Source organism: Sorex fumeus, unplaced genomic scaffold (assembly GCF_029834395.1).
Source record: "Sorex fumeus unplaced genomic scaffold, SorFum_2.1 ptg000003l, whole genome shotgun sequence".
In the NCBI taxonomy this organism is placed as follows: Eukaryota; Metazoa; Chordata; class Mammalia; order Eulipotyphla; family Soricidae; genus Sorex; species Sorex fumeus.
In genome coordinates, this window is record NW_026606060.1 from 44,085,470 (window position 1) to 44,108,747 (window position 23,278).

Below are 23,278 nucleotides of genomic sequence, written 5' to 3' on the forward strand. Positions count from 1 at the left end.
CTGTATGGTACCCTAATTACCACTGGGTATGGCCCCCCAAAAAAACAAAAAGAACAAAAAACAGCACAAAACAAAATGCTTATTGAAATTTCTTTCAAGAATAAATTTCATTTAAGAAATTTAATTTTTGACTAATTTTCTATATAACTTTTCAGTGAGGTGCAACTTTTAAAAATCCTCATATCTGACTGTAATACTTTGAGCATAACATTTAGTCCAGTAAAATAAGGTTTTCATTTTTGAAAAAAGCTGTTTGAAAAAATTATTGTTTGACAGGGCTGAAGCGATACGATAGCACAGTGCGTAGGGCGTCTGCCTTGCATGTGGTCGACCTGGGTTCAATTCCCAGCATCCTATATGGTCTCCTGAGCAATGCCAGGCGTAAGGAGTAATTCCTGAGTGCATGAGCCAGGAGTAACCTCTGTGCATCATCGGGTGTGACCCAAAAAGCAAAAAAAAAAAAAAAAATATTGTTTGAGTAGTTTTTAGTGTTTGGGAAATATTTAGAGAATATTTAAAATGTACACAAGGTATTTTCTTAAACTTTACTTCCTTTGGAAGGAATAAAAGTTCACTTCTAAACTTTTTTCCTTTGGGAGGAATAAAAGATACATATAAATGACACCTGAGTTATTGATTTAAAGCAATCTTGATAATTCAGTCTGAAAGAAAACAGTTTGATTTAGAATAAAATAAGAAAATCAAAGAACTTCAGCTGAGTCTAATGCATAATGAATTTTTGTCTTCAATATAAACTTTCGAGGGTCAGTTATTACATTCTGTCTGGCATCAGGTTTGGTACTTCAGATGTCTGTGTTACAGTTGGAATCAAATTTCATTTCTTTGTCCTCAACCATTTTCAAGCTTTGTGCTTTACATGGAAAAGATGTGCTATAATTATGTTAATAGATGAATATGTTTAGAGATAACAAAGACTTTTACTGGGCTAATAGAAATTTTTAGGGAAGCAAAGTATTATGTGGAGGAAATATTTTGAAAGCAAGAAGGGTAGGCTGGTGGAGCCCACTCAGACGGTACTTGACTGTCAGTGCTGGCCTGATATTACATTGTACAGCCCAGTGATGTGATGATAGTTGGGCCACTACTTGGTACTTCTTGGGGATCAGATTCAGGGCCTCATTCCACATGCTATCACATGACCTGGGTTTATGGGTTTTACATAGTGCCAATGTGAGAAAAGATTGGAAAGGTAAGTATGAACGTAGTTGGACTTTGAATTCCACACAGATTTTATTTTTATTTTGCATGACATTTAGGGGAGTTTTAGTTTTTGATTAGTAAAATGTCAGAATCATAGGATCTTTGGACTGGGATATAAAACAAACAAATTAAAAAAACAAAACTCAAGATGTTTTATTTCTGTATTTTATCAGTTGGATTAAGTGAATTGTGTAGGTCTGGTCTCTATTAGTTTTTAATATATTGTTCTCTTTCACCAAGTGGTAGTTTATACTGTTTTAATACTATGTGGTTCTCTGTTATATAAGTGAGCCATGATTTGTTTATTCTATTGTCAATGGACATGGTTTTAGTTTTTAGCTATTACAAAAACTCCTGTGAATTTTCTTATATAAGACTTTCTCTGGGTATAAATTTTCATTTTCCTTAAGTGTGAAATACTCAGGAGTGGAATTGATGGGCCTTAGGGTATTCATGAAAGTTTATTTTATTAAAAATTGCCAAGAAGTCTTCCAAATGTTTCTAAAATAGTTGCTACTTAACACTTGTGCTTCCTCTAGGGTAGTTGGATCTTTTGGTATACCTTTACATTGCAAACCTGGAATTATTTGGAGAGCTAGCTTTGTAAACTTTGACAAGTTACTTAATTCTTAGGCCTCAATTTTATCTCCCAAATAAGAATAATAATATATTTTTGATAGGGTTTGTGATAGATTAATAGTGGACTTTAGGGTGAGCCTTTATGTGATTGCTACTAATTAGCACAATTCATTGAAATCATTGTGATTTGCTTTCCTAAACTAGTTTAAACATTTTAGATGGAATAAATTTCCTTCAAATTCCAATTTAGTTGCCAGTTGGACTTTATTTGGGATTGTTTTCTTCTCTTTTCTCTGAAACAGACATTTATATAGGTTTTTGTATATCATTCCTATCTCCCCCTCCCCTACCCCCCGTCCTCCATAGGATTCAGACAGAGTGCATGGACGGAAAATACCATTTGACTTCTATGTACATGAAAATATGCATGTCAGTTTTGCTTAGTGAGGAAAGTTGGTCTTTGTGGCTTACATACTTATGTTTCCCTTTTATAGGCAACACAATAAAAATCTTTATAGATTTTTTAAAACCTTTTTTTAAAATGCTGTGATTTACAAAGTTGTTCATGATACATTTGTTTCAGGCATTGAATATTCCAACACCAATCTCACCACCAGTGTGACCCAAGTCCTTAGAAGGCACAAAATGAATTATTTTATATTGCTTGTTATAATTAAATAATGGAATTACTAAAAAATACTTATAAAAATTATGAAAATTGTTTTATTCCACCGTAGGGTCATTAGGTCCCTGTCTGAGGATTTACTAAGCTATTCTTGCTAGTTGAAACTTCTGTGTTAATATTTTTGTTTATTGAGCTTAGTTGGCTTCTACCTTACTTTCCCCTCCAATTTGGTGTATTCCTTCCTATTGGGATGTTAGTTAGGGTGCCCCAAACATTTGATCTGAGAGACTGGTGTGCCCATTAATTTTTGTGTCCAGTTCATCTGTTCTGAGATGTAATCATGAGTCTGCTGCTGCCATTTAAGCTTATCACTTGACTCATATTTATTTTTTTTTAAAAGTCATTTCCCCCCCCTAGTTTTTATTATGGTTTATTGTTGTCATCTGTTCAAAAGCTGTATAAAATTGAAAAAAATTAATATTTCTCAAAATGTATTTAAAAATTTAGATATATGGTTTCCTGACTTTAATCAATATTTATAAAAATTTCAACTACGTCAAATATTTGACATAATCCAATTCAGATATACTTGCTAACCCAACCCAATTTCTATGTTGATTACTTTAGATAGCGTCCGGGCTATTGAGAAAAATAGTGGGCAGGCCAAATCTAATAATCAAATTAAATTGTTCTGTCTTGTTTCTTTGAATAATCAAGAAGTTGAAATCTTTAAAAACATCAAATTGATTTCTGAGTGAAAGTGACAGAACCATGGCGTCTCACTGAATCTGCATTATATTGAACTTCATATCGGAAATGAGATTGCCTGAATATATTTAGAATCTTACTTTGAAGTGTCTGAGCTGAATTGAAGCTATTAGTTTTATGTGGTTCACAGTGTCTTTCTGCAGCGGAAAAGGAGCCTTCTGCTTCTGCAGCATGCCAGGGCTGACAGACTTCTTAGATTATAATTGCATGTCACTGTTTGGCAAGTTCAGCAGTTTCAGCTCACAGATGGGTTAATATGTGCTGCCTTTCTCAAACAGTAACTTTTAAAAAGGAATTGAAAAGAGGATCAATGGAATTGATTTAGGTTTAAGAACAATGTTTAACTACATAGCAAGCATTCTGTGAAATTTTTAAGTATAGTATATTTCGGTGTATGTTAAATCCATTTCCTTTTGCTTTTGCTTTGAGTTCACACCTAGCAGTGCTCAGGGCATAACTCAGAGATCAGTCAGGATACCATATAGGGTGCTGTGGAGCGAACCCCGGTCTGTCTTGTGCAAGGCAAGTGCTTAGCCTACCTGCTGGACTGTCTCTCTGATCCCATGAATCTATTTTCTTAAGTAAATTTTAGAAATGTTAATATAGACTTTAAGAATTAATAAACATGGGGGCCTGGGCTCACTCATCACAGCAGTTGCTTTGCTGTGATGGTTCTACTCCCAGCACTGCAAAAAAAAAAAAAAAAGAATAAGCCTGTTTAAGATCTGGTGCATGTAAATAATTATTCATTGCATTTTAAAAGATAATTATTTTATCAAGAATAAGTTTTAACTCTTATTATATCTGATTTGGCTGATTGGGTAGTAATATTTCATTTTTAGTTTTGCTATGCCAGGGCCTCATACATTACTGGTTATGTTTATACCTGGATTCTCATACTCAAAAAGATTAACTGACTACAGAATTTCATTGCTAGGGTTGTGGTCTCCTTTATGTTACATGGGTTTATCGGTGTACATTGTTTGCATAATGATATATTCTTGATTTTCTTGATGTTTCCTTTGTATTTGTTTTCATTTGTTTGCCTATATGCTGTGCTCCTGAAGTTTTATAAATGACATATTACTATAAAGTATACTTAAAATCTGTATTTTTATATGCTAATTCTTTAAGGCTACTAGTTTCCTTCTAATTTTTTTCCCCAAGATTTCTGTAGGGAAGTTATTTGAATAATGACTGTTTTCTGGCAGTGTATAGCTTTGTATTTGTAATGTTTTCTTGCCATGTATAGCAATGTATTTTGTGTATAGTTTTGTATTATTTCCTTGTATTCTGTTGGTTCAGCCTTGTTTTCCATCTTTTCTCATTAGTGTTTTGTCCCAGGTATTCTGCTGTACTATCTCTCTAGCCCCTCACATCTTTTTTCTGAAGTTATGTATGTTACTCTTATTTTTTGTTCTTAATGTCTAATAATAATTTTTCTCTTATAAAACATACCATTCATAAATATAATGCCAGTTTACGTAGAATGTAGTTTCAAATATTTTCTTATTTTGAAAATATAGTTTTCTTGAAGTGTAGTTTTTGGTACACGTTCTTTCGTATTTTTTTCTTTATGGGTCTTTAGTGGTTTATTGCTCTTTTTCAAAAAATCTTAACTTTCCATTTTTGTTAAAAACATTTTTAACACATTTTTAAGGCATCTTTAACATATCCTTAAGATATAATCTGCTGTGTTTATATATTCAGGTATTCCTTCTAAATTCGCCTCCATTTTTGAAGAGATTGTTCAAAGTTTCTTTTCCAAGTTATTACAGCTCATTTTTGAGTTTTTTGATTTTGATTTATGTGGTTTTAAAGTGTCTTGTTGTCTTATTTCTGTATTCGTTTGAAGAGAAGGATTTTTCTCCTTGTTCTGTTATAACTTTACATGGGTCCTGTATGTAAAGTTTTCCTGAACTTCTCAACAGAGATGGGATTTGGGGTATCTTTAAAATTTTCTGGTTTTTGAGCCTCCCAAATAGACTGGTGGTTCAATATGATGTCCCACTGCTCTGAGGACCTGTTATTCTTGCCATTACCCATGTCATCGGCCATACTCGGGGGACCTTATGTTGCCAGAGATGGAACCATGGTCAATCACTTGCAAGTCATTCATTTTAACTACCCTGAGCTTTCTCTCTAACACCTCAGGTTTTTTTTGTTTTGTATATTTGCTTCAACCCCCCCCCCCCGCCCCCCCCACCTCGCCACAGACTTCATATCACCTTCATGTCACAAAGTTCCCTCTTGTTTTCAGGTACTTCAAAAATAAGTGGTGACTTTTTGAGGTTACCTGGCTCTTCCCAATCCTCTTCTTTGTGAATCTTTGCTGTCCTTAACATTGTCTCCTCAGTGCATGATAGGTGCCTTACCTGGCCAGTTTTAAGAGTTCACTGGAGCTAAACTGCATGTACCTTTGGGATTTTCTCTGCAGACCTCGAGAATCACTGCATGCAGTGGATCTCTTGTTTTAATTGATGTGAGATTACCACGCTTGACTGTGATACCTTTTTTTCTATTTTTGGGCTTTCCATGTTCTCTGATGTACCTTTTAGGCTTGTTATTCCTTGTTACTTTCTATATAGACACTTAATATGAGGACTCGGGAATGTCTGATCTTATGATTTTGTTGCAAATGCTGTTTGTGACATTTTAATTTTGATCTCTGGTTTACTACTATTCTTTCGCCACATCACCCCTTTTTTTTTTTTACTTCCTCTGTTGGTATATCCCAAGACTGGATTTGATTTAGTAAGTAGACTCACCATACAATCATATTCATAATTATAACTCATTACAATGGAAAAGCACATCAGAAAAGGGAGAAAAGGCATGTTGGGTGAAGTTCCTAAGAAACCAGGAATGAGCTAAGAGTTCTCTCTTGATGAGGGGGATCCACATCAACATCAAATTGTGACAACAGTGTATGAAGACATGAAGATATTGTGTCTGTCAGTCAGCCTTGTTTGAAGCTCAGTCCCAAGGTTTTACTCATGATTGTTTGTTTACTTAAGTACCTTCTGCCTCAAATGTCAGAATTCCAGACAAGGAAAACCAGGATTTAGTTATGGTTCTGCCATAAACTACATCTTTTGCACAAATACTTGACACAATAGTGGGCCACTTTTTTCTATCAGTGAGTCACTCTCTTAAAGGATTCCTTTCCAAAGTCCAACAGACGTACACAAATTCAGGAAGTTACAGAATTGCCATAACCATGATCTAATCAGTATTGTTCAGTTGATTTTAAACAAAACAGAAAGTTGTTCAAATGTTCAGTTTTTTAGGGATTATTACTGAAGTGTGAAATCATGAGGATGGAATGGAGGGAATCAAATGGAAACTATATGTTTATATATATACACATATAAATATATATTATTATTATATAATATTTATATATGACATAATATTAGTATGCATGTACAGGATCTAGTTTTGTGTAATGTTTATATACAGCACTGTAAACCCGGAGAAGTATAAATGCAATCTATCTGTGAAAGAAAGAATTTTCTAAGCATTAGAACAAAGTCATAATTTATTGGTGACTTTTTGTTTGTTTGGGGATTAAGCTTGACAGTTTAAAGTTGACAGTTAAACTTGACAGTTTAGGAAACCATATGTTCCTAGAGTCAAATCTAGATTGGTTATATGCAAGGTGAATATCTTAACTTCTGTACTATCTCTCCAACCTCAAATTTGATACATTTAACTACATTAAAATAAAAAAAATCTGGGCTGGAGAGATAGTAAAGGGATAAAAGCATTTTGTCATCTCTGGCACCATGTATAGTCCCCTGAGCACTGCTGGGTATGTCCAAAAACTGAAAAAAAAAAAAAAAACCCTTTTGACAAAAGCTATAAAAAATTCTACATGATTGCAGAGTAAAAATTTATCACTGGTGAAGACATATTTATATTAAGAACTTGCAAATTATTACTTGAAAGTTTTAATAACAAACAGTGGACTGATAGGCTCACAATGTGCAGTAAACTACAGTTGGGTTCCTCTACACTGGTAGCCACATTTAACAAGATTTGGAGGCACAGGAATGACTTTATATCCATGCCTCTTCCCCCCACGCACAATTGCATGGAATAGATAAAGATGGCTTTTCTTTAAACCAGTGGCCACGTAAGAACTACACATTGTTGTACATTATTCTTTTTTTTTTTTAAAAAGCCACTAGGATGGTATACAAATGATAGCCACTGCTTCTGAGTTTTTTTTAACTACTTTTTCTCTAAGGTAGAAAATTATCTCCACACTATATAATCCGTGTGGATGTAACCCAGTAGAAAATCGGAAATTCACCAAAGAAGGAAGGTAAATGATTCACTTTTTTTTTAACCAAGAACATTTGAAATATTAACAATAATGAAATAGAAATTCTCAGCAATTAACATTTTTAAAAAATAATAAGCGGGTGCTTGGTCTCTGGAAGGGAACTTAAATACAGAGCTTTAGATGATCTAGGTAAATATATCTATGTATTATTCATTATTAGAATCACAGAGTAGATTACTTGGCTTAATTAAAAACTGCAATCAAATATTTACAGTGGCTGGAGCGATAGCACAGCGGGTAGGGCGTTTTGCCTTGCATGTGGCCTACTGGGGTTCATTCCTCTGTCCCTCTCCAAGAGCCCAGCAAGCTACTGAGAGTATCCTGCCTGCAGGGCAGAACCTGGCAAGCTCCCCGTGGTGTATTCGACATGCTAAAAACAGTAACAACAAGTCTCACAATGGAGACATTACTGGTGCCCACTCCAGCAAATCAATGAACAACAGACAACAGTGCTACAGTGCAGTGTTTATTATATCAAGCAGCAAGCTTCTTTAATTTTTGGCTTTTGGGCCATACCTTTTGGTGCTCAGGGCTAGCTCCTGGCTCTGCTCATGGGTTCCACCTGGTGGTGCTCCAGGGACCTTATGCAGTCCCAGCGATTGAACTGGAATCAGCTGCATGCAAGGTGAGCACATAAAGCCCTGGTACTCTCTCCCACCCAGTCACTAGCTTCTTATTCTTATGGTATGTTCCTAATTCTTATGCTTCTTAGGCTATGTTCAAATAGATTCTGGCTGGGGTGCAACTCTCAGTGGTACTCAGAGGCCCGTGCAGTGTTGAGGATGTAATCAGGACCTCCTGTGTGCAAATCATGTGCTCAGCCCACTGAGCAATCTGTTCAAACAGATTCTGAAACTGTTCAAACAGTTCCATATGTTGAGGATGTTTAGCAGATTCTTGCTGTAGCTCATCACCAGCAGGGGTGAGGGTGGGAACATTGGGGCTGTGATCATAACTTATTGGTAGTACACATACTAGCATGTGTAAAGTTTTAGATTCAATCCTAAGCATCACAAATAAACAGAAAAGAAAAATCTTTGAACTTTATAAATGTTAACATTCTACTAGGTCTGTGACTTAATGCAGTTATTTTTTTAAAATTCTTTTCGTCATTCATCTAAGTTTAAGTCATATAAAGCACAATTACTGTTTGAGCTTTTAAAGTCCTGAAAAAAATATTTCAAAAATTAATATTTTGCTTTATGTTTTGGTAGGCTCATGGTTTACTCCGTAAGCTTAGTAATTCACTAAGAAGTTCTGTCTTTTATGGTATTTTTGCTTGTTTGTTTTAGTGTAGACTAGAAGGAAAATTTATCTATTCCAATTGATATACTTTTCAACAAAAATGAGGTTTTTTTGTTTTTTTTTTCAACAAAATTAAATCATTAGTTTCATGTTCACTTGAATCAAATTAAAGTGTGGAGCCAGCTTCAATGGCTGTAGCAGTTACCTTGGTTCAGGTATTTGGTAACAGTTGCTCACTTTGTTTCCTTAGATAATTTTATAATAATCCTAAATATTTTTTGTTGTCAATAGCTAACGTACAGTACTTTGCAGACAGAAGTAGAGTATGAGGTTTTGATATCTAAAGCCTAGTTGTGGTTGGAATCCTTTTGAAATGTGAAAGATTAAACAGACACATAATTTGACTTCAGTTCTATGCCAGTTTTATCTTGCACTTGAGTGGAAAGCTAATACATGCTCATAGAACCCAATTCATTGCTTAATTCAGGAATGTAGCCTCAAAGTTTTCTTTAGTATCCAGTTTCCCCTTATATATTCTTAATTTTAAATTCTCTTTTGCTGTTCATAGACCTTTGTAGGCAAAAATGAGTTTAAATATAAAATACTTCATTCTCATCACAGTAAATGTTAATGTTTATTGTGATTTGAAAGAGCCATTTTAGTAAAAGTAGATCAGATTCAACCAGTTTTAATTCAGGACCCATCTACTCAAAAACTGAAATGTATTCTCGTCTAGCAGGACTAGAATGTCTCCACTGTCCCTTGGGACAGTTGTTGGAAAAAGGGCAGCATAGCTCTTAGGCTGATGCTTTTGAAAGAAAGGGTAACAATCCACCCCCAGTCTAAGTCTGGTCAATTCTTTCTTTGTGTTTAATTTTTAATTATGCCACTAGTGCTGAATTGCCAGAACATTGGGTGATCAGATAGATATTCAAAAAAGTATATCAAAATATTTTAAATAGATACAGAAATAAAAATAAAGGTGAATATTCTGTTTATTCTGCCTAATTATTCTCATACTTGTTTACTTGGCTGTGACTAGTAATTTTGTTTATTATGGATTTCCTAACTGTTATATTAATCTAGTTAATCTTAATATGTGTTTCTCTGAAAAAGGGAAGACTGAGATAGCTATGCTTTAAACACTTTGAACTTGATAAACTTTTAACAGTCTACCATGTCTATGGTTTTACGCTGTTAATTTTTTTTTTTTATCATTATTCTGCTTGTAATCTAAATTTAGGTCATGTAAAGTACCATAATTATTTGGGCTCTTCAAGTCTGCAAAGATCTTTCAAAGATTGTTTTGCTTTATGTTTTGGTAGGTTGATAATAACAGAAATTCAGTTATTAGAATATTGGTACTTAAAATTGTCATGATTAAAACATGGTATTCCTTAAATAGACAAACTGGAAATTTCACATGATAGTATAGTTGGCACTTAAATAACTTATGCAAACCGTTCTTTTGAATGTTTATTATGAATGCTTATAATCCATGAAATGTATTCTTATTCTTATAGTCTGTTCGGCACTTGAAGTACTCCTCATTTAAGAAGTCGCTCTTGGGCAGCGTTTTTGATAGCGGAATCGTAACTCTCTGGGATATAAATAGTCAGAGCCCCTACCATAACTTTGACACTACACACAAAGCGCCAGCCTCAGGCATTTGTTTTTCTCCTGTCAATGAACTGCTGTTTGTAACTATAGGCTTGGATAAAAGGATCATTCTTTATGACACTTCAAGTAAGAAGTAAGTATAGCCTTCATTTTTTTAAATTTAGCAGTTATAATTATCTCATTAACAGACATATTTGTAATTTGTATAGGCCTCTGATTAATGTTTAGGGGACATAAAGTTCGCCTATTTATCTAAATCAGACAGAATTTTCTCTTTTCTCTTACGGAGAAAAATTGGTGAAGTTTGTATATTTCCAAGCACAGTGGTTTTCAGCTGCTGGGCCCCACAAATTTCCTGCTAGTATGTGAGAAAGTATTGCCACTTCTGTGTGTTCTGGGTATCCTGTTAAAGGACAATCACTTTTTCATTAATGGCAGGAAATTTCTGCAACCCTGTACTGGTAGGATGACTGGTGATTTAAAACCGTTGCTTTGCAGCATTTTTAGATTGTGACGGTAGAGGGATGGCACGTTAATGACTTCCCATCTTTATTTTGCATTCATGTCTTCATACTGATACTTTCACCTATATACATTGACATATTCAGCAATATTATTAATATCCCTTCTGATTAACTCATCATCTAAAACTATTAACATTGTAAGCTATGTTGTTCTTGGTTGTGGGCAGCTCTCTTAAGCATTGTTATTCATTTTCTGTGGCTTCCACCTGCTTTTCTAGTGACACTCCCTTCTCCTGGTTGTGACAGTTTAAACTGTTCCAGGTGGTTTGGAGACAAAACTGGACACTTTGACAACCACTGCTGTAGAGCTAAGGGGTACAGAATCTTTGAATCCCTCTGCATGGATCCCTTGGGCCTTTTTGTCCTCCTTACACTTATAGGTGGGCTTGTTTAGCTTTGAAAAGAAAAAGAGGAAACAAAATGCCAATAGAGTGCTACAGGTATGCTCAATACCAGCAATGTGAAAGATTATGTGGAACAAAGTGGTGTCTTGGAAAGGGCCTGTTTTCACTTTTTGTTACTTACATCATTTCTTTTTTCCTTTGTCTTTTTTTTTATTTATTTTTTATTAGCGAAACACCATGAGGTACAGTTGTAGACTTACAAAGTTTCATGCTTGGGTTTCAGTTATACAATGGTCGAGTACCCATTCCTCCACCTTTGCACATTCTTCACCAATGATCCTAGTAGCCTTCCCACCTCCACACCTAATACCCCCACCCCACCCTGCCTCTGTGGCAGGGCATTCCCTTTTTCTCACTCTTTCCTTTAGGGTGTTGTAGTTTGCAATAGAGGTATTGAGTGGCTATCATGTTCGGTCTATGGTCTACTTTAAGCACTCATCCGCATCCCGAGTGAGTCCTCCAAACATCCTTTATTTGGTGTTCCCTTCTCTTATCTAAGCTGCCTTTTCCCCCAGTGTGTGAAGCCGGCTTCCAAGCCATGGAGCAGACCTCCTTCTATTTAACTATTCTTGGGTGTTTGACTCCCATTCTGTTACTTTATAGTCCCCAGATGAATGCAGTATTTCTATGTCTGTCCCTCTCTTTCTGGCTCATTTCACTGAGCATAATACTTTCCATGTAGAACCACTTGTATGTAAATTTCATGACTTCATCATTTCTAACAGCTGCATAGTATTCCATTGTGTAGATGTACCAAAATCTGTTTCACCAGTCATCTGTTCTCAGGCACTCGGGTTTGTTCCAAATTTTGGCTATTGTGAACGACCCGAGTTCGATTCCTCTGCCCCTCTCGGAGAGCCCGGCAAGCTACCGAGAGTATCTCGCCCCCACGGCAAAGCCTGGCAAGCTCCCCGTGATGTATTCAATATGCCAAACACAGTAACAAGAAGTTTCATGACGGAGATGTTACTGGGCCCGCTCGAGCAAATCGACGAACAACGGGAGGACTGTGACCGTGAACAGTGCAGTAATGAACACAGAAGTGTAGATGTCATTTCGACTGTACTTTTTTTGCCTCTCCAGGATATATTCCCAGAAGTGGTATTGCTGGGTCAAATGGGAGATCAATTTCTAATTTTTTGAGAATCCTCCATACTGTTTTCCAAAAGGGCTGAACTAGTTGGCATTCCCACCAGCAGTGAAGGAGGGTCTCTTTCTCACCACATCCATGCCAACACCAGTTGCTTTTGTTCTTTTGTATGTGGGCCAGTCTCTGCGGTGTGAGATGATATCTTATTGTTGTTTTGATCTGCATCTCCCTGATGATTAGTGATGTAGAGCATTATCTCATGTGCCTTTTTGCCATTTGAATTTCTTCTTTGAGAGAGTTTCTGTTCATTTTGTCACCCCATTTTTTGATGGGGTTGGATGTTTTCTTCTTGTGGAGTTCAACCAGTGCTTTCTATATTCTTGATATCACCCCTAGTCGGATGGATATTGGGTGAATATCCTTTCCCATTCTGTAGACTGCCTTTGTCTTTTGGTCAGTGTTTCTTTTGAGGTGCAGAAGCTTCTTAGTTTAAGATAGTCCCACTTGTCTATCTCTGTTTTCACTTGCTTGTCCAGTGGTGTGTCATCTTTGAAGATACCGTTCGTTTCAGTGTCATGGAGAATTTTTCCAACCTTGTTTGTCTTCAGTGTACCTTATGGATTTCAATCTAATGTTGAAGTTTTTAGTCCATTTTGATTTTATTTTTGTACATGGTGTTAGGTAGAGATCTGGGCCCTTTTTTTTTGTTTGTTTGTAGCTGTCCAGTTTTGCCACCACAATTTGTTAAAGAGGCTTTCCTTGCTCTGCTTCACATTTCTTGCTTCCTTATCAAAGATTAGATGATCATATGTTTGGGGGGAGATGTCAGTATATTCAACCCTGTTCCACTGGTCTGCGGTTCTGCCTTTGTTCCACTACCATGCTGTTTAATTATTACTGCTTTGTAGTAGAGTTTGAAGTTGGGGAGGTTGATTCCTCCCATTTTCTTTTTCCAAAGAATTGCTTTAGCTATTCGTGGGGGCTTATTGTTCCATATGAATTTCAGGAGTGTTTGCTCCATTTCTTTGAAGAATGTCATGGGTATCGTTATAGGGATCACATTGAATTTGTACAGTGCTTTGGGAAGTATTGCCATTTTGACAATGTTAATTCTCCCGATCCATGGGCAGGGAATATCTTTCCATTTCCTCATGTTCTCTTTTATTTCCTGAAGTAGTGTTTTGTAGTTTTCTTTATACAGGTTCCTTTACTTCCTTGGTTAAGCTGATTCCTAGGTACTTGATTTTCTGGGGCACAGTTGTGAACGGGATTGTTTTTTTCATGTCATTTCTCATTATTTGCATATAGGAAAGCCATGGACTTTTGGGTATTGATTTTATAGCCTGCTACTTTACTGTACAAGTCTATTGTTTCTAGGAGTTTCTTGGTAGAGGTTTTAGGGTTCTGTAAGTATAGTATCATATCATCTGCGAATAGTGAGAGCTTGATTCCTACCTGAATGCCCTTAATATCTTTTTCTTGCCTGCCTTTTTCTTCCAGTACTATATTGAGCAGCAGTGGAGAGAGTGGGCATCCTTGTCCCTGATCTTAGAGGAAAGGCTCTCAGTTTTTCCCCATTGAGGATGATGCTTGCTGTAGACTTGTGGTAGATGGCTTTTAACTATATTGAGGAAAGTTCCCTCTATCCCCATTTTTGTGAGGGTTTTCATCATAAATGGGTACTGGATCTTGTCAAATGCTTTCTCTGCATATATTGATATGATCATATGGTTTTTATCTTTTGTTGATATGATGGATTATGTTGATTGATTTTCGAATGTTAAACCATCCTTCCATTACCGGGATGAATGCCACTTGGTTATGGTGTGTGATCTTTTTGATGAGTTGAATTCTGTTTGCTAGTATTTTGTTGAGAATCTTCGCATCCATGTACATCAGGGATATCGGCCTGTAGTTTTCTTTTCTTGTGGTGTCTTTGTTTCCTTTTGGTATTAGAGAGTTATGGACTTCATAGAAACTGTTTGGGAAAGTTTCTGTTTCTTCAATTTCCTGGAAAATCTTGAGAAGAACTGGCAATAGGTCCCTTTTAAATATTCGGAAAAATTTGCTAGTGAATCCATCTGGACCTGGGCTTTTGTTTTTGGGAAGACTTTTGATTACAGTTTGTTTCCTTGATGTTAATAGGTCTATTCAGCTATTCTAGATCTTCTTGATTCAGCCTTGGGAGATTATAGGAATCCAGGAATTTATCCATTTCTTCTAGGTTCTCTTGTTTTGTGGCATACAGACTTTCAAAGTAGACTCTGATGATCTTTTGAATTTCTTTGGTTTCTGTTGTGAGGTACCCCTTCTCATTTCTGATTCAGTTTATTTGGTCCTCTCTCTGTCTTTCTTTGTGAGTCCTGCTAGTGGTTTATCTATCTTGTTTATTTTTTCGAAGAACCAGCTCTTGGTTTCAGTGATCTTTCGGATTGTTTTTTTGGGTTTCCATGTTGTTGATTTCTACTCTAAGTTTTATGATCTCTTTCCTTCTGCCTGGTTTGGGCTCCTTTTGTTGGTCCTTTTCTGAGAACTTGAGCTGTGAAGTCAAATTGTTTTTATGGGGCCTTTTTTCCTTCCTGAGAAATGTTTGCAGAGCTATAAATTTTCCCCTAACATGACTTTAGCTGCGGCCCATAGGTTCTGGTAGCTTGTGTCTTCATTCTTATTTGTTTCCAGGTATCTTTTGATTTCGTCCGTGACTTCCTTCCTGACCCACTCTTTGTTCAACATTGAGTTGTTTAATTTCCAGGTGTTTGATTTGGTTCTCCGTGTCTGTGTGTGATTCACTTCTCTCTTAAGTGCATTGTGGTCTGAAAAAATTGTTAATACTATTTCTATCTTCCTTATTCTATTGAGGTATTTTTTGTGGCCTAGCACGTGGTGTATTTTGGAAAATGTTCCGTGTGCACTGGAGAAGAATGTGTATTATTTTTTGGGGGGGGGTGTAAAACCCTGTTTAGGTATATTAGCCCTCTCCTATTTCTTCATTCAAAGCCAATGTTTCTTTGCTGAGTTTTGTTCTTGTTGATCTATCCAGAGGTGAGAAGGTGATGTTGAAGTCTCAGGCTACTGTTGTGTTACTAGCTCCTTTGTCTTTTAAAAATCACAGACAGAGAACCTTAAATTCAGTAAGTCTTTCCTCTCATCCCAGCCACTCTAGCAAAGACCTCAGCTGCAGTACCTCAGTATGTGTATTTCTACATTTGATTCCTGAGTCTTGAGCCACAGGGACTCTGTATCATTGTGGTGGGGAGATGCACAGTCAAGATCTTAGTAGCAGCTGTTCCCCTGTGAAAGGTCATAGTACTCCTGAGACCTAAGCAGGTCAATAAATGCAATAAGACTTACCCTAAGAGCCTCCTAAACCCTTAGGACAGGCCCTTGTTTTTAGAGTGCTGCCCAGGAATTCTGTGAACTCTGAAAGTAATAATTAAAGAAATGACCCCTAGAAGATAGAGCATTTGCCTATTAGAGGTGAATCAAGACATAGGGTGAAGTGTTCATTTTTCTACATGTCACTGAATTAAATCTACTTCTAGATTTCTGATTTCAATAGGTATTTGGAATATATGTATGCTCTTTGTCAAATTCTAGTTTTGGTTTATACATCTTAGTATGTTCACATATCGACCAGTACCCTATTTTCCTCTCCAAAGACTAGTGAAAACATTGGTGGCCGATTCGCCTCTGACTGCAGTGGATTTCATGCCAGATGGAGCCACTTTGGCTATTGGATCTTCCCGTGGGAAAATATATCAGTATGATTTAAGAATGTTGAAATCATCACCAGTGAAAACCATCAGTGCTCACAAGACATCTGTGCAGTGTATAGCATTTCAGTACTCTACTGGTTTTTCTAAGGTAAGGTATTTTCTTCCATTTTTTGACATCCTTGATTTTACTAAATAAATTAGTTCAGATATGGACATTTTATATTAAACATAGAGTGGTTTTGCTTCAGAATCATTTTCCTGTGAGGAAAGCATTTTACTTTAAATTTCACTTAGTTCTAAAAGTTTTTGGAAGTTTTATTTTAATCCTTAGTTTTCTTTTCAAATATACATTGAAAGTACTGCTTTTTTGTTCAGAGAGAACTCTCAGACATACCAGCAAGCTTAACGTTTGTAAGAGAAAATATATGTATTGTTTAATGGGGGATTTATAAAGTATTCATATATAGTATGTTACATTAGAAACCTGAGCTTTTAAATATTTCATTACATTTCAGTCCAGTTTAAGTAAAGGCAGTACAAATAAGCCCACAGCTGTGAGCAAACGAACTGTTAATGTCAGTGGTGGACTTCAGAATTCTGGAATTGTCAGAGAAGGGACAGTCTCTTCCATCACCACAGTTCTACCACAGCCCATGACAACGATTGTGGGAAAGGAAGCAGTTGCTGTTCAAGACAAAGCAGGTAAATGTGGTCTCACACTTTAGTATTTCCCACCTTCCTGTCCTTCCCCGCTCCCAAATACGTGGAATAGCACTTTCTTCAAGACTGAGAATTGAAATTCACTACAAAAATCTTGAGGTAAAATTCTTAGTTCTTTCCTTAGGAAAGGATATAACTGATTGTTGTTATTTTTTAAATGAAATATACTCCACTTATTTAATAGCTGAGCTTCAGTTGTAAGAAATACGACTCTGTACATCAGATATTTTCACCATTTTATAAATATTACCACATTTATTTGATCTGCCATATACCTTCTCTTTTTCGGAGGGAGGGAGAGGGAGAGTAAGAGGGGTAGAGGGAGAGGGAAAGGCTGCGGGAGAGGAGAGAGAGAAACATTGAGAGTGTTTTAGAACAAGACTGAAACCTTGAGAGTATTTTGGGCAGGCCTGTCTGAGTTTGGGTAGCTTTCCTGCACACTTTTAGTCATGCTGTTCCCTTGCATTGATACTGTTTAATGTTTAGGTAACTTAAATAGGAGATAGTATATCAGAAGTGTTGGCACCCTGAGTTTACTCAATGACTTACAGTATTGTAATGTCTTCACTGTGTACGATTGCGATTATATATTTATGGTAAACATTCAATGAAAATAGTTTGAGAAAAGTTCATGATGCTGGACTGAAGGCATCTATTTAGATATTGTGTACTCATTTGTTGCTTGTGCATATTTCCAGTTGTGTGAGAAGAGCAGTATTTTTAAGTAATGGTTTCTTTTCCTTAGTTCTAAAGACTAGAGTTGTTAATGTTAAAACATGAGGATGGCCTAGAAAATAGGAGGTGACATTTCTTCTTTAAAATAGTTTCACTCTGGGTATAAGCAGTCATCAGTAACAATGATATACAAATGCTTGGTATATTTATCTTTCTAATAGGTATTATTAAAGTTTACCTCATTAGGCAGGCTTGGATAATTTTAAATATACAGGCTGTTCTTTATTTTTATCCCAGTTTTCATTTGGGACCAAGAGGACAAATAAAATACTTTCTAATATTTTCATGCCAACATTATTATTCCCATAGGTTAAACATCACTAGTATAAAGGGAACATCTTGAATTGCACGATGTGTGATCTGAAGGGTGTTTTAAAATCATCTCATCCAAATTGCTAATTTGAAAAACTAATGAGCCAGGGATGTGGCTAGTTCCCTTTGTTTGTTGAATTTCCCTTTGTTCCTTATTATTTCCTATAGCAGCAATATACTGTTGCATATTCTAAGTTGCCAAAAATATTGTAAAAGCTCTCATTATAAGAAAAAATTAATGATAATCATTTGACTGTATTTTTATGTATTAAACCATTACTGCCTGTTGATAATTTAGTACATGTTATATGACAATTTTTCTTAATAAAACAGGAAAAGTAAATGAGAAGAAAAGCATTATTTTTTCTTTTTTTTTTTTTTATTAGTGAAACACCATGAGGTACAGTTGTAGATTTACAATTTTTTGTGCTTGGGTTTCGATTATACAATGATCAGATACCCATCCCTCCACCAGTGCCCATTTTCCACCACCATGGATAATATTCCCCCCAACCCCATCCCCCCAACCCCCCCTGCCTCTGTGGCAGGGCAATCCCCTGTGTTCTCTCTCTCCTTTTGGGTGTTGTGATCTGCAAAAGAGGCATTGAGTGGCAAACATGTTCAGTCCATAGTCTACTTTCGACATGCATCTCCCCTCCTGGGAGGATCCTCCAAACACCCATTATTTGGTGCTCCCTTCTCTATCTAAACTGCCCTTTCCTCTAGGATACCCGGCTGGCCTCTAAGTTATGGAGTAATGCTCCTGGTGCTGATCTCAGCTATTCTTGGGTATTAATCTCATATTTTGTTACTTTATATCCCCCAGATGAATGCAATCTTTCTATGTCTATCCCTCTCTTTCTGACTCATTTGGCTTAGCATGATACTTCCCATATTGTACCACTTGTATGTAAATTTCATGACTTCATCTTTTCTAACAGCTACATAGTACTCCATTGTGTAGATGTACCAAAGTTTCTTTAACCAGTCATCTGTTCTTGGGCATTCAGGTTTCTTCCAGTTTCTGGCTATTGTAAAGAGTGCTGCAATGAACAAACAAGTGCAGATGTCACTTTGACTATACATTTTTGCCTCTCTGGGATATATTCCCAGGAGTGGTATTGCTGGGTCAAGTGGGAGCTCAATTTCTAATTTTTTGAGAATCGTCCATACTGTTTTCCAGAAGGGCTGAACCAGTCGACATTCCCACCAACAGTGAAGGAGTGTCCCTTTCTCGCCACATCCGCGCCAGCATCGGTTGCTTTTGTTCTTTTGAATGTGGGCCAGTCTGTGAGGTGTGAGATGGTATCTCATTGTGGTTTTGATCTGCATCTCCCTGATGATTAATGATGTAGAGCATTTTCTCATGTGTTTTTTTGCCATTCGGATTTCTTCTTTGAGAAAGTTTCTGTTCATTTCATTGCCCCATTTTTGGAAGGGGTTGGATGTTTTCTTCTTGTGGAGTTTAACCAGTATTTTGTATATCCTGGATATCAACCCCTTGTCAGATGTGTATTCGGTGAATATCCTTTCCCATTCTGTAGACTGTCTTTGTATTTTGGTCACTGTTTCTTTGGAGGTGCAGAAGCTTCTTAGTTTAAGATAGTCCCATTTATCTATCTCTGTTTTCACTTGCTCGGCCAGTGGCGTGGCATCTTTGAAGATACCATTAGCTTCAATGTCATGGAGGGTTTTGCCAACTTTGTCTTCAATGTACCTTATGGTTTCTGGTCTGATGTTGAGGTCTTTAATCCATTTTGATCTTACTTTTGTACATGGTGTTAGGCAGAGTTCTGAGCCCATTTTTTTGCATGTAGCCGTCCAGTGATGCCAGCACAATTTATTAAAGAGGCTTTCCTTACTCCACTTCACATTACTTGCACCTTTATCAAAGATTAGATGATCATATGATTGAGGGGAGTTGTCAGTGTATTCAACCCTGTTCCATTGGTCTGCAGTTCTGCCTTTGTTCCAGTACCATGCTGTTTTAATTATTACTGTTTGTAGTACAGTTTGAAGTTCGGGAGGTTGATTCCTCCCATTTTCTTTTTCCCAAGAATTGCTTTAGCTATTTGTGGGGGCTTATTGTTCCATATAAATTTCAGGAGTGTTTGCTCCATTTCTTTGAAGAATGTCATGGGTATCCTTATAGGAATTGCATTGAATTTATACAATGCTTTCGGTAGTATTGCCATTTTGACAATGTTAAGTCTCCCGACCCATGAGCAGAGGATATCTTTCCATTTCCTCATGTCTTCTTTTATTTCCTGAAGTAGCGTTTTGTAGTTTTCTTTGTACAGGTCCTTTACTTCCTTAGTTAAGCTGATTCCTAGGTACTTGATTTTCTGGGGCACAATTGTGAACGGGAGTGTTTTTTTCATGTTGCTTTCTTCTCTCTCACTGTTTGCGTATAGGAAAGCCATGGACTTTTGGGTATTGATTTTATAGCCTGCAACTTTACTATACGAGTCTATTGTTTCTAGGAGTTTTTTGGTGGAGGTTATTGGGTTCTCTAAGTAGAGTATCATATCATCTGCGAATAGTGAGAGCTTGATTTCTTCCTTTCCTACCTGAATGCCCTTAATATCTTTTTCTTGCCTAATCGCTATTGCAGGTACTTCCAGTACTATATTGAACAGCAGTGGAGATAGTGGGCATCCCTGTCTCGTCCCTGATCTTAGAGGGAAGGCTCTCAGTTTTTCCCCATTGAGGATGATGCTTGCTGTAGGCTTGTGGTAGATGGCTTTAATTATGTTGAGGAAGGTCCCCTCTATACCCATTTTGGCTAGGGTTTTCATCATAAAGGGGTGCTGGATTTTGTCAAATGCTTTCTCTGCATCTATTGATATAATCATATGCTTTTTATCTTTTCTTTTATTGATATGATGGATTATGTTGATTGATTTTCGAATGTTAAACCATCCTTGCATCCCTGGGATGAATCCTACTTGGTCATGGTGTATGATCTTTTTGATGAGTAGTTGGATTCTATTTGCTAGTAGTTTGTTGAGGATCTTTGCATCTGTGTTCATCAGGGATATCAGTCTGTAATTCTCTTTCTTTGTGGTATCTCTGTCTGCTTGGTATCAGTGTGATATTTGCTTCGTAGAAACTGTTCGGAAGTATTTTTGATATTTCAATTTCGTGGAAAAGCTTAAAGAGCATTGGGAGTAAGTCCTCTTTAAAGATTTGGAAGAATTCACTAGTGAATCCATCCGGGCCAGGACTTTTGTGCTTGGGGAGACTTTTTATTACCATTTCAATTTCCTTGATGGTGATAGGTCTGTTCAGGTATTCCAGGTCTTCTTGGTTCAGCCTTGGGAGTCTATAGGAGTCTAGGAATTTATCCATTTCCTCGAGGTTTTGATGTTCCGTGGCATAAAGCTTCTCAAAGTACTCCCTGAGGATCCTTTGAATTTCTGTAGTTTCTGTTGTAATGACCCCCTTTTCATTTCTGATTCGGTTTATTAGGGTTTTCTCTCTCCCTTTCTTTGTGAGTTTTGCTAGAGGCTTATCGATCTTGTTAATTTTCTCGAAGAACCAGCTCTTGGTTTCATTGATCTTTCGGATTGTTTTTTGGGTTTCCATCTCATTAATCTCTGCTCTGAGTTTTATTATTTCCTTTCTCCTGTTCGGGTTGTGCTCCTTTTTTTGGTCCTTCTCCAAGCTCTTAAGCTGTGAGGTTAGGTTACTTATGTGTGCTCGCTCCTCCTTCCTGAGGAATGCTTGTAGAGCTATAAACTTTCCTCTTAACACAGCTTTTGCTGTGTCCCATAAGTTGTTGTAACTCGTTTTCTCATTTTCATTTGTTTCTAGGAATCTTTTGATTTCCTCTTTGATTTCCTGTCTAATCCACTCGTTGTTCAATAGTGCACTGTTTAATTTCCAGGTGTTTGATTTAGTTTTCTGTTTTTGTGTGTGATTTACCTCTAATTTCAGCGCATTATGGTCTGAGAAGATTGTTGATATAATCTCTATCTTCTTAATTTTATGGAGGCATGTTTTGTGGCTCAGCATGTGGTCTATCTTGGAGAATGTTCCATGTACGCTTGAGAAGAATGTGTATTCAGCTTTTTGTGGATGAAGTGTCCTCTATATATCTACTAAGTCCCTTTCTTCCATTGTTTCCCTCAAATGAAGTATGTCCTTGCTAAGCTTGAGTCTGGTTGATCTATCAAGAGGTGACAAAGCAGTGTTGAAGTCTCCCACTAGTATTGTGTTGCTATTGATGTCTTTTTCCAAATCTATGAGTAGTTGTTTTAAGTACTTTGCTGGTCTCTCATTAGGTGCATATACATTTATTATTGTAAGTTCTTCCTGTTTCACAGATCCTTTGATCAATAAGAAATGGCCTTCACTGTCTCTTATGACCTTCTTCACTCTGAAATCGATGTGGTTTGATATAAGGATGGCTACCCCAGCTTTTTTATGGGAGCTGTTTGCCTGTAGGATTGTTTTCCAGCCTTTGACTCTGAGTCTTTGTTTGCTTTGACTATTGAGATGTGTTTCTTACAGGCAGCAGAATGTTGGGTTCAATTTTCTAATCCATCCTGCCACTCTATGTCTTTTAATTGGTGCATTTAGCCCATTGACATTGAGAGAGATTATTGTTATGGGATTTTGTCCCATTGTTCTGTTAAAATTTGGTGTATTTGAGGGGCCTTTCTTGCCTTAAAGTAGCCCATTTAGTTGTTCTTGTAACCATGGTTTTGAGTCTATGAAGTTCCTGAGCTGTTGTTTGTCTGAAACTGTGTGTTGTTCCTTCTATTATGAATGAGAGTCTCGCTGGGAAAAGTATTTTTGGGAAGGCATTTATTTCATTGAGTTTTTTCACTATGTCCCACCACTGTTTTCGGGCCATGAGGGTTTCATCAGAAAAATCAGCTGTGAATTTTAAGGATGCTCCTTTGTAAGAGATTTCTTTCTTCGATCTTGCTGCTTTCAGAATTTTGTCTCTGTCTAAGGTTTTGGTCATTTTGATCAGAATGTGTCTTGGGGTATTTTTATTCGGATTTCTTCTAGCTGGTACCCTTCGGGCCTCCTGAATGTGGTCACAAGTTTTCTTCAGCTCTGGAAACATTGTAGCAATGATGTCTTTGACAGTTTCTTCTTCATCAAGGTTTTCTTCCTGTACCTCTGGGACTCCAATAATTCTTATGTTACCCCTCTTGGCTTCATCACGATCTTCTCTTGCCATCTGTTCCCGAATTGTGAGTCTCTTTTCCATTTTCTGCTCTTTTCTGGAGAGTCTCTGAACTTCATCTTCGAGCTCACTGATTCTGTTCTCAGCAGCTCTTACTCTGCTGCTGAGGCCTTCCACTGAGCTTTTCAATTCGCCTACAAGATTTTTCAGGTCTGACATTTCTGA

General features: G+C 36.8%; 1 protein-coding gene across 4 annotated transcripts in view; it reads left to right on the top strand.

The window, feature by feature from the left end:
- NEDD1 (NEDD1 gamma-tubulin ring complex targeting factor) overlaps positions 1-23,278 on the top strand; it is a 56,131-nt gene that overhangs the window by 13,490 nt on the left and 19,363 nt on the right. For all 4 annotated transcript variants that reach the window (XM_056116994.1, XM_056116981.1, XM_056116985.1 and 1 more), the window contains 3 exons: positions 10,313-10,542; positions 16,087-16,291; positions 16,659-16,845. In XM_056116994.1, coding sequence (XP_055972969.1) covers positions 10,313-10,542; positions 16,087-16,291; positions 16,659-16,845 — 622 coding nt within the window. The remainder of the gene's footprint in view (positions 1-10,312; positions 10,543-16,086; positions 16,292-16,658; positions 16,846-23,278) is intronic.